This window comes from Dasypus novemcinctus, chromosome 9 (assembly GCF_030445035.2).
Source record: "Dasypus novemcinctus isolate mDasNov1 chromosome 9, mDasNov1.1.hap2, whole genome shotgun sequence".
Taxonomy (NCBI): Eukaryota; Metazoa; Chordata; class Mammalia; order Cingulata; family Dasypodidae; genus Dasypus; species Dasypus novemcinctus.
The window spans coordinates 4,880,693-4,892,692 of record NC_080681.1 but is presented as its reverse complement, the minus strand read 5'-3'; the positions used below and the strand labels follow the sequence as shown (position 1 = coordinate 4,892,692).

Sequence of the window (12,000 nt, the reverse complement as noted above, 5' to 3'; positions counted from 1 at the left end):
GATTGAGCTCTCGTGTTTTCTTTAAGAAGAGAAAAGTCATAAAAGGAAGAGCTCAGTAATGGGTAATGGTCTCTTTTGTGCGGGGAATGTCTAGAAAGATTGAACGCCGTGTTCAGTTTTACGTGGCGAATGAGCAACTCAGGTTGGCCGCGTCGTCACAGTGGGCACCCAGTTCAGGGTCCTCCCTTCTGCGCTGCCCCACAGTCCTCTTCTGGGATTCTGACCTTGCCCTACTGGTTTCTCAACCTCGCGCTCTTGGCATTTTGGACGAGGTACTTCTTTGCTGCGGGGAGGATGTCTGGCAGCATTCCTGCCCCCTCCTGCCCAGGCATCGCCAAAAGTCTGTAAGGGCCAAAAGAGCAGGTGCTGACAAGAAAAGACAGTGAGGTGAGATGGGGGCGCTCTTTATGCTGTGGGGGCTGCTTTGATGGGTGGGGTGGGGGTCGGAAAAGATCCATCTAAACACAAGGTGTGCCCACCAGAAGGACACTTGGAAGCAAGGGTATCTAGGCAGAGAAGCTGAAGCAGAAGGCAAAGGTGGAATTAAGTAGAAGAGTCGGGTGAAAGCCAGGAGGCCTGTTTGGCTGAAGTGTATGGAACATATGTGGGGAAGTGTGCGGGGTGAGGGGGGTGGAGGGACCGTGTGGGAAATGACAGGTACGGCCCAGAGCCACAGCCTCATGGACTTTCCAGGCCAGCGTAGGGAGTGTGGGTTTTACTCAGAGTGATTATAAACTGGATTGTAATGCCTTCAGGGCATAATGACAAGCAGAAGAACACAAACAAGACCACACCCGGACACAGCCTACTGCAATCCATGATAAAGAGAAAACCCTGACAGCAGCCAGAGAGAAAAAACAGGTTACCTGCCCAGAAAGAAGCATCAGGTCCACACTAGACTTCTCATCAGCAACGCCGGGAGGAAGATGGCCCAGAGAAATGCCCTCAGAACACTTTTCTACTGAGATTGCCTAGGCTCAGCTCCATTTCTGCCACTTAGGACTTGTACAAGCTACTTAGCCTTTCTGTGCCTCAGTTTCCTTATATGCAAAATAGGGAATAAAAATAGTTCCTCCTTCATAGGGGTGTTATGAGGATTAAATGGATTAACGAATTTAAAGCACTTCGGGCAGTGCTTGGCACCTAGGAAGCACTGTATATGTGCTGCTGTCATTTATGAGAAATTCCTTTCAAATACATCTGGAATATTAACAAGCATTGACCTTGTGCACCAGATCACATAGGAAGCCCCAGTACATTTTTAAACATTGCTAACATGACCAAGTTTACTGACCACGATGCAATAGAATCAGGAATACACAACACATGGTGGGAAATTAAAATTATTTATAGGTTAAATAAGCAACTAAAATATTTAGAACCGAATACATCAAAAGTGTCAGGACGCAGCCTAAGCAAAACTTGAAGGGAATTTTATAGTCTTAAGTACAAGCCTTAGAAAGCAAAGAGGACTGAAAATAAATGAATTAAGTTTTTAATCAAGAAGATGGAAAGTTATTTTGGTTTCTCAACCTGATTTTCTAGTAGATTTCTCTAGAAGGATCATGGAAACAATAGTCTAATATGTTCATAATAGTTTGTGTAAGACCTTTATACTTGAAAGTCGTTTAGACAGATATAAAATCCTTTGCTCATAAGTTCTTTTCTTAACTATTATAAATATCATAAATATGTCACTGTATTCTCTTTTATAAAATTTTTTTGTGGAAAAGACTGATTCCAATTTGATAATCTTTCTCTTATGAATGATTTGGTCTTTTTGCTTGATGCTCAAAAGACTTTATTTTTTTTCTTTAAAATATAGTACTTTTGTTAGAAAATAGCTTAGCATTAGTTGTTCTGGGTTGATTTTCTCGGGTTCACAGTGTATTCTTAAATTCTTTTTACTGAAGTGTATCTTTCATGCATGAACATACATAAACAATAAGTGTATAGTAAAAGTTGTGAACTTACCAAATAGATATGCATATCATTATACAGAGCTGCCATACATCACCCCACTACCAACACCTTGCATTGTGGTGAAACAATTGCTACAAACTATGAAAGAACATCATCAAAATATGCCTACTAACAATAGCCAATATCTTATATTTGGTGTATTTTCCCCAACAAGTTATTAACACATGGATTAGTATTATATACTTGTTATAGATCATGAGAGAATGTAACCATATTTGTTCTCTTAACCACAGTCCATCTTCCACCTCAGAATACCTAAAATAATTGGAGAGTTACTGACATAATGACTTGTGATGTGCAAAAAATATACATTTGTCTGTAGAACTAAGACTAAGTGATGGTTATAGGGAAGAAATTATAGTATGTCATAACTATTTGCTCTGAAAATAGTAAGCAAATATAGAGTACATATGATGAGTAGATAAAAGTTCACTTATAATTATTTAGTGGGAGTAAAAATACAATGCTACTTAAATCAGATGTTGAAAGGAAGGGAGGTGTAGGTGAAAAATGGGACAATAAACAGTCAAAAACTAGGGAGATAGAGACTGTTCAATAAAGTCATGAATATAAAAGCAACCATGTAAACAAAAATACAAACTCTTATAAATACCAAAAAATATATACATGCAACTACTTATATTATAAATATAAATTCATACAAAAACAAAGGAAGGATGAGTGCTAAATTTTTTAATGGAAGGGACAAAGATTTCTTTGAAAACATCTTCTTTTGTAGATTTGGCTTTGGAACCATCGTAAATATTTCATATAATCATATAACAAACTAAGTTTAAAGAAGAAATTCCTAAACATAAATGAAGCTAAATATATATTTCACTGGAAGCATAACCACAAAGGAAGAAACTATTCCAAGTGACTTTAAACCAGAGTAATGTGATGTACGACTAGTGGAATATATTGTAAGAACAAAAAGAGCTGCACAAAATCTTTGACATATTAAATTAATCATATTGGCGATGATTATGTTCTGATTCTGTTAGCAAATAAATCATTATGTGATTTTCTAATACTGAGAGTGTTATTGGGAAGTAGGTCGTACTGATGTAAGATCACAGGGGTTAAATAAAATGTCATTGTCCTGGAAAAGAAGCTGGAAAGTGAGATACAAAATAAACCCAAAGAAAGTAGAAAGAAGCAAATATAAATGAAGAACTAAATGTAAATAAAATAAATAATAATAAAAACAAATATGTCAATCAATAAAATGAAATGCTGATTCTTTGAGAAGACCAGTAAAATAGATACACCACTGACAACCATGATCAAGAAAAGAGAAGCACAATAAATAACATTCATCAGGAGAAAGAGAACATACCCAGATACAGAGAAACATTTTTCAAAAACCATGTAAGTGGGTAGTATAAAGAACTTTGTACCACATTGAAAACTCAAAATGAAATGGACATATTTATAAGAAAATTACTAATAGCTAAAACTGTCCTCAGAAATAGAAAAAATTGATTAAGTTTGCAAATAAAGACGTAATCTTCACGCTCTCCCACCCGCACAACTCCCTTTCTCTCCACCTAAAACGGCACCAGATCCAGATAGTATAAGGATATTCTCCACTTAACTTGAGAGAACGTTATGTAGGCTATTCCAGAGCCTAGCAAAGCAAAAGAGGGTTGAAGCTGATGAACAAAGCAAACGTTAATTTTACCTTAAATGCCTTAATCTTTGTGAGAAAGAATGCATTCAGGTATTGTGTATGTAACTTGAAGGCAGTTTATGAAGAAGAAAACTGAAGCCAAGAGCAATGACAAGACTTACTTCAGGTTACCCACCTGGAAAAAAGCTTCTGACTGTACCCACCTGTTCTATCATACAGTGCAGTATCAGGGGCACAGAAATGAATTCCTCTGGAATTGGATTCAGCAAATCATGGTAATATCTCATGTCTACTTCCATTGTGATAACGGAAGCCACTGTAAAATATAGAAATCTATCATTACCCAATCAGGATATGTTCTTCCTTTCTTCCATCAAAATTTCATTCATAATTTTAAACTATGGCCATGCACTAGCAAATGTTGGGACTGCAGATGGGGAGAAATCTGAAAGCAACATGGCTGGCATTCGTTATTCTTTCTTTTTTTTTTTAAGATTTATTTATTTCTCCCCCCCTCCCCATTGTCTGCTCTGTGTGTCTGTTTTCTGTGTGTATTCTTCTGTGTCCTGCTTGGATTCTTTTCAGCGGCACCGGGAATCTTTTGTCTGTTTTTGTTGCATCCCGGGACTGATCCTTCAGCAACAGGTTTCACACATACCTGGTGGTGGAGCTTGTGGCTCTTCATATTGTGTTTTCTTCTTTCCAGGGGCTGTGGCAACAGGTTGGGGTGCCTAGAAGAAGAATTAAAAAGAAACTTTTGAAAGAGAATGGGAGACTCAGAGGAGACCTACCTTCCTTCCTTCCTCCCTCCCTCCCTCCCTCCCTTCCTTCCTTCCTTCCTTCCGCCTTCCCTCCCTCCCTCCCTTCCTTCCTTCATCATACTTTCAAATGCTAATATGATAGGATCCAACAGAATTCTGAAAGCATATCATTCTGTTCATACTGCAAGATTCATCTGCCAATATTAGGATCTAAGAAAAAGAGTGTTGTCTAAGGAAGGAAAGAAGCTAATAGATATGGGCTCCAAAATTTTTCCAAACAAAGCACAGTGAACAACTGTCAGCAAAGTGACGGAGAAATAGGACACTGAGAGTGAGAAAGTTTTTCCACCAGAAAAATGTTCTCTTCCTCTAAACATCCTTTTGTGATTTCACAGTGTCTTCAGGATAAAATCCACGCTCTGACTCAGCACCAAAGGAAGTCCACAATCTGGCTTCGGCTTCTCCGTATCTTTTTACTTCTGTATTTTTGTATATCCTTATCTCTTTCTTGGAAATATCATACCATCTGTTCCTGTTTTTCCTCAGGCTTTCCTTTAGGTAATTCTCACTAAGACTTCTTCATTTTCCCTGGTTTTTTGTTGTTGTTGTTGGTTTTGGCTCCTTCTCTTCACTTTAACCCTTCCCAGATCAGAGCAAATCTGACACTTTTTTTTTTGCGTCTGCTACTGTCTAAGCTGACTGCTCTCACAGCGCTCATCATCTCATCACACAATGGCGAAGCCACTGGTGACTTGTCTGCTGTCCCCGTCACACACTATGCTCAGTGAGGAAAGAGACTGAGGCTGGCTCATTAGCATATTGCCAGCACCTTGCTGGCACATTGTAGGTGTTAAACGTGGGCCAAATAAACGCACGGGTCACTGTGACGACCTCACCTATGCCCCCTCGTTCTGGAGATGATCCTGCCGCACCTGGGAGGCGGAGTCCCTGCGCACGCCCGGGGTGGCAGGTGGGCTTCGTAAGGCCCGTGCCGCCCGGTCACTCCTCTGCTGTCCCTGGGTCTGGCCCTCTTTCTCACCCTCACGTACCACGTCCCCAGTCGCGGCAGGATCTCGTTGCACGTCTTCATGTGATTTTCACTTCCTGTGGTTTCTAAGTGTGACAGCCCCGCTGTTGCTTTAGTCACCCGGCCCCCAGGGACGTGGGGGCACATGCCTACCTCGGGCATCCCCGGGCCGTCTGGGCCGGGCTTCTCGCTCGCCGCTGGCGGGACGTTGATGAGCTGCATGCTCTCTAAGTAGTGCTGGTGCTGCCGCTTCCAGTCCAGGCTGTCATACATCAGGCAGGCGACGCCCTCAAAGATGCCCGTCCCCAGCTCCAGCTACGGGCGAGAGGAGAACGGGCAGCCACGCATTAGCTCCGTGTGCTGGAATACGACACAGGGCCTGGGTCTTTCTCGGCAGCTCAACGCATTGGTTACCACAAGGAAGCACTTCCCCAAACCACTGAATCTCGGTCTGGGTGACTGAGTCTTCACCTGGGACCCTTCTCGCCTCTTTTGCTGCCCAAAATGCAGCTTGCTCCCCGCGAAGGGCCTTCGGGCTGCCTACTACTGCAAGGGCCTATGGACGCTTTGGTGAGGTAAGAGCGCGTCTCCTCGTTGGTCTCAGCACTACGACCTATTTCTTGGGTATCTCAGTTCCTAAAATACACACTTTGCTATTAGATAGGTAGTTTTGATATCTCAGTCAAAAGCGAGTTTGGACGCTTGCTCTCTTGGCTGTCGAGAAGCCCGGTGGAAACCACCTGCTCAGCTCTGCTCTCATAACCCAAGCCTGCTGCAGGATATGTGCAATTAATAACCCTTCCTTTCCCCCTCTTCCTCTCTTTCTCCTTTCACAGGAAATCCTGGTAGACTACTGCTGCTCTAATACCCACAAGTTTTAGGAGCTGGCAATAAAGTTCTAGATCAGACTCCTCCCATTATCCGTGCTTTAATTTCCAGAAGGAGGAGAGCACTGTGATCAGTAGGTCTGCCTGCTTGAAAGCAAAGAAGGATTAACTAGGCTTGTCCTAAGTGTGAGGTGAAGACGTAAGATCTAGTGAGATAGCTTCTCGTGGGTCCAGTGAGTCACTGCCTGGCAGGAGGCCAACCACCCAAGGCTCTGCCCACCGTCAGCGCACTCCTCAGTCTGGCCGCAGGAGCCTACTCCAAGACTGAGCATCCTCCGTTAATCTGCAACCTGGGCTTCTTTACCCAAATTTTGGCATAAAAACACTGTTTTGGTTTGTTTATATTTACAGGAAATATGGTAAAGCTTCTGCCGAATGATTCCTTACCTTAACCTAGTTAATTCAGCTTTAAATCAAACAGCAAATCACAGGCTAAAAGCCAGCAAATTATTTCAGCAACCGGGGCCTTAACTTGAGATGTTGCAGATGTCTTTACATGAGCAGTTAGCACTTCTTGATGGGCATTTATTTGATGTAGAGCTTTCGTTACCTTGCTTCAACAGAAATACAGCCTGCTTATTCGCAGCCCAAGTTACAGCGCTTTCCTCCTCCCAGAGAGGAAGGGGGACTGCTGGGCTGGCTCCTGCCTTGGCTATGAGGCCATTATCAACTCACAGAGTTAACTGAGAGCGCAACAGGTCTAAAAACTCACTCGAGCTAACAGGAGGCAAGCAATCCTTCCCTTTTATACCATGAATTTAGTACTTTTACTAGAAGTAGACTTATTGCTTTTATGTTTATTAAGTGATCCTAAATTTAAAGTAAACTTCGAACTTCAATATTGAGACTACTGGCCTTTACTGTCGGGAATGTAAACCTATTCCAGACCGTCCTCAAGCCCCTCCTTCACCATTGTCCTCAACGCCGGGGTCCTTCACTCAAACTTCTGGCTTGTTGAGACATGTCTAGGCTCTAAAAGCCTCCTGCTTTTAGACCCAGACCAAGCCGTGGCGTGAGGAAGATGTTCAATAAATGCTTGCTAATTAACTGAGAGGGGATCACAGTGGCCGGCTGGGTAGCACAGCCCTGAAAGTTTCCTTGGAGAGCTGGATGTTGCCATGCTGATAGTTACCTTCATACCGCAAAAAGGCACGCCAATACATTACTCTCCTAGTTGTAAATACAGAAATACTCCAGGCTGACAACTTTTTGACAAAAGCTAGTTTTTCTGCAATTTAATTGCCACTCAAATACTATCATTCTCTTTCTATTTTTTAAAAAGCAAACTACAGCCACCACCATTTTATTTAAATATTGAGTGATAAAATTCTTCTAATAAATAGAAAATTATGGACCCTGGGATAGGAAGCAGGATCCTAGAGATGGGGTTGGGTCTTCTGATGTTGTGATTGTGTGCTTCGGTGTGCATGTCCGAGACCCGAGGAAGCAATGGAATGTAGTCTATGTTGGGGGCAATACATTTCAGCTCTTCTCAGCCTGTGCCTGGAGGATGGATGAGACACTCAGGAGGGAGCCCGAGCTAGAACAGGAGCAGGAAGTACTTGGTTTGAGACTACCCTAGAAGACTCTTGTGTTGTCTCCTCTGAACTTTGGTTCAGGCATTATATGACTGGGATCTCCTGGGCTTTAGGTGAACCAGAAATGTACATGAGTTCTTGATAAGGTATGCAGCCAGGTCCTGGCCCTAATGAGAAGAAGATGACTTCTCTAAAACACAAATTTGTAAATGTGGGTTTTATTTGGCATTAGATTTTATGTGCTTGGGAGAAGAGATGGTCTATGGAAGAGGAAGAGTAGGAAGTTGGCTTTGAGGGGGAATTTCAGGAATCCAGGGGAATAGCCTCTTCTCCAAACAAAATTCGCATTTGTTGAATGTAATCCAGAATTCCAATAAAACAGGATGGAATATTCCTGAGAAAAGGAAACACTGAAGCAATTTAGCCTGAATCAGGAAAGGAGAGATGACAGTGGATCATCTGAGATCAGGTTTAGAAGACAGGAGAATAGAAGGCAAAGCTGGAAAGCTGAACATATCTGATGAAGGGGTGGAAAGAGGCAAAGCAATCTGGGGTAAACAGTTTTGCTCAGAATGAGCTCTGCCTTTGACTTCAGCTTTTCTATGTGCAGCTTCATTTTCCATATATAGCATAAGGCTAATATTTATTCTTACCAGCGACAAGATATCAGAATTAAGGGGTCTGTTTCTACACAGTGACATCTAATGCCTCTGCTGAGAGTCTTTAAAACTCAAATGAATTGATCCATTAATCCTCCTTCCACTTATTCTAATCATGTCCAACCCTCAAGGTTCAGATCGGGACCTCCCTCTCAGTATTTCCCCTGACTTCATCAAGTGCACATCCGTCTGGAGGTAATAGGATCAGGGACACACAAAGTCCCAGCTGACCACGGGAACCTTACTTTGAATGAGAAATTGTTGCTGGCTCTGATCTCACTCTCCTCTTAGCCAGTCAGCTCCCCGCAGTCACCATACACAGACACCCCATCACCCCCCTTCCCCCTCACTTTGCCCGGCTCCTTTGGGGGAACTCTGTGTTGGACCTCCCATTGCCTCTGCTTTCACTTTAGCGCTCTTGATGCTGAAATGCACACCCCTGTGGGGGGTTCAACGCTCCGGGCCCCCTGTTTGGTTAGACAGGGAATTCAATCAGAAACGGCCCTGAGAGGTTTTCCATAACAGACCAATGCCTGAATGCTGTCCACAATGTCTTTGATAAGTAGTCAAGTTATATATATATTTTTAAACACCCCCATGTATCTGGCGTTCACTATTTTTCAAAGCATCCCATTTCTTCTTTCTCTGAATTAATATGAAACTTGGAGAGTGTCTCACATAACTGAGCACTTAGTGGTATGCTATTGCTTCCCTATTTTATGGTTTTAGTCTTTCCTCTCTGCAAGCTCGTCAATAACAGATGCCAGTAAATGCTCTCAGGAAATGCCTGGGCTGGGGTCAAGTCATCCTATTAATAGACCTTGTTGGCCAAATATATTAAAAAAGACAATGCTGGCAAAAAAAGCAAGGGCCTAGGAAAAAAGCATTGGAACTTATATATATAGATAGTCAGTCATAGGAATTAATACATAGATATATGGATATATAATTCAACAACTTGTGTAGTTTATTACTTGCACCATTAATAGATTATATATTAAGACTCTACCACTGCCTAGAATGTTGTTTGGGTATGAAACAAAGCCACATGCCACTAAATAAAAGAATTACCATCCTGCATCTTCCTTTACATTTTATTCTTCATCATTATTTCATGCCCTAAAAGCTAAAGAAGCAGGCTTAACCCACCACTGGGCAAAAGAGCCTAGCACAGAGCCTTGTCCACAGCCAGGGCTCAGCAAATACCTGTGGAGTGAATGAATGCGGGAAAGAGGACCTCAGAATCGCACGCTAAAGCCGCTCACTCCCGCCAACGTGGGCACTGACCATCATGTCACCGTCGGACCAGTCTGAAGGGAAGTCCTGTGCCTTGACCGTGTATTCAAGTCGAGCAACATCGAAGAGATTTGTTTCAGGTTTCTCATTATTCAGGATTGGATCCAAGTACTTCCAGAAAATTTCAAGTTCTTTGATGTCATTCGCTTTCTTTTTTTTTTCAGCTTCTATATCTAATAACAGCAACATGTTTATACTAAAAAATGAAAGCGTTGAATTTCTTCCCCTTTAAGGGGACATGGGGAGTCATATACATTGCAAGATGTCTGTACAGTAGCAGCAAATGGAAACAGAAAAACATAGTTCTGAGAAGATTTTAGAAGCAGATTATACAGTTATGAAACCAGAGGATTTTACTTTTGAAATGGATATTAAATATGAGCTGGTCACACATCTTCATTTTTAGTTGAGGCCCAGATAGATTATAACAAGGTCACGCGTTTTGAGAACTAAATATATTTTAATATTCCCATCACTCTTAAATTGCATCTTTATGGGGCCTGTGAGCAGCCTTTCTGCACAACACATTTGGACCATCTTAGCACATGTTCTGCATAGCAGGTTAGAAATGAGGTTGATCCAGTTCTGTTTCTCAAATGGCCAAAAGCAGACTGAATCAGCCATTTATGTTTCAGTTAACTATTGGTCATGTTAAAATAGCTATAGGCTTCTCTGGGTATTTGTGCGAGGATTATAAAATAGTGACATATGTCCATTAATTTACACATGAAAATTTGTCTGAAAAATTTGGACTGTAATAATGTATCTGTAAATAACTGAACAGCAGATTCTACTTACCGAGATCTCATTATTCTTCTGTAGAGTCTATTACTCTATTATTTTATGTTTATGTAATACATATTTTATAAAAATACTATGTTTGGAGCTTACGCAGCATTTTATCACTGGCTCCAATAATAAATTAACATTTTAACTGCCCTTTGAGACAGTCAGGGGTAGGCTGAGTTTGAATTCTAACTCTTTTACCTCAGAGCTGCCTATAGGTTGAGAGTCTAGTTTGGTAAAATGAAATATTAAAACACACTTCCTAGGGTTGTTGTGAAAATTACACAATCACTGTACGTAAAACCCTTAGCAATGAGCCTCGTCCCAGGTCATGTGCCCAATAAATGGTAGCTATTATTATTCTTAAGGAGAGCTACTTATAAACTGAACAGCAATTAAAAAGTACTGCTAGAAAAAAAAATACTGCTAGAGAACTGGGATGTGACTGTGCAAGTCACAAAGGACTGTGCAAATGAGATTTTAAAATTTAAAAAAATGCGACAGCATGTAGCAGAAAGAGCTTGGGCTTCAAGTTCACGTGGGCTTCCGCTGAATCAGACCTCGACTGAAGTTTACAGGAGCCTTGGGCTCCGTTCTTACAGAGACAGTCCAGCTCAGTCCCCTTAGATGAAGACCCAGAGGCTCAAAACAGCCGCATGGTAAGGTGACTGGGATTTCACCCTGCAATTTCCTAGCCCAGGGAGACGAAGCGTCGTCTCCAGCTTATCCCAACAAGCCAGTGGCGGGGCAGGGCAAGAATCCAAGCCGCTGGCATTCCTTGGGGCATCTGGTGACTGTGGGTTCTGGAACAGCAGGTTCACTACGGTTAATCCACCCAGCCCATGCTTTAGGTAAAAGTCACAGATAACCGCTCCTGAGAAATAAGCCGGACAACCAAGCCTTCTGACCCGGTCTATGTTCTCTGCAGTGACCCAGAGCTATTAAGCACAGAGTATGATTTTCATTTGTACAATTTACAGCGCTTGGCTAGTGCAAGCAGGATAAATAGCAAAACAAAGCCTTGAAAGGGTTTAATAATGCGTACGGCATGACTATGTTTTGGACGGAAAATTGTGTTTGTGCTTTAAGGCCAGTGGGTAATAGTGAGGGACTCAGCTTTAGAACAGTAAGCCGTGTAGCAGGCTGCATACCTTCTGGCTGAAGAAAAACTTCCTGCTGCTGGCTAACTGCTGCCAGGTGTGCCTGCAGAGGTTCGTAATTCTCTGAAGATATTTTAATCACGCTGCTTACGGGGATGCCGAGCTCGGTCATAATCGCTAGTAGCTGAGGATAGTTGAAGCCCGCAACTATAATGTAATGTTGGGCACCATCATCTGGCTCGTCGTCTGTTCAAAATGCCAGGAAAAGGAGCAGCCGTCATTTTAAGAGGGAACAGGTTGCACTCGGCCGGTTCGCTGGCCGTATATATT

General features: G+C 42.2%; 1 protein-coding gene across 4 annotated transcripts in view; it reads right to left on the bottom strand.

Annotated features, from left to right (window-relative positions):
• The window catches only part of SPAG17 (sperm associated antigen 17), a 284,808-nt gene that overhangs the window by 170,235 nt on the left and 102,573 nt on the right, over positions 1-12,000 (bottom strand). For all 4 annotated transcript variants that reach the window (XM_058302965.2, XM_058302966.2, XM_058302967.2 and 1 more), the window contains 5 exons: positions 11,722-11,916; positions 9,776-9,957; positions 5,558-5,719; positions 4,275-4,347; positions 3,820-3,932 (listed from right to left, as the gene is read on the bottom strand). In XM_058302965.2, the coding sequence (XP_058158948.1) occupies positions 3,820-3,932; positions 4,275-4,347; positions 5,558-5,719; positions 9,776-9,957; positions 11,722-11,916 (725 nt within the window). The remainder of the gene's footprint in view (positions 1-3,819; positions 3,933-4,274; positions 4,348-5,557; positions 5,720-9,775; positions 9,958-11,721; positions 11,917-12,000) is intronic.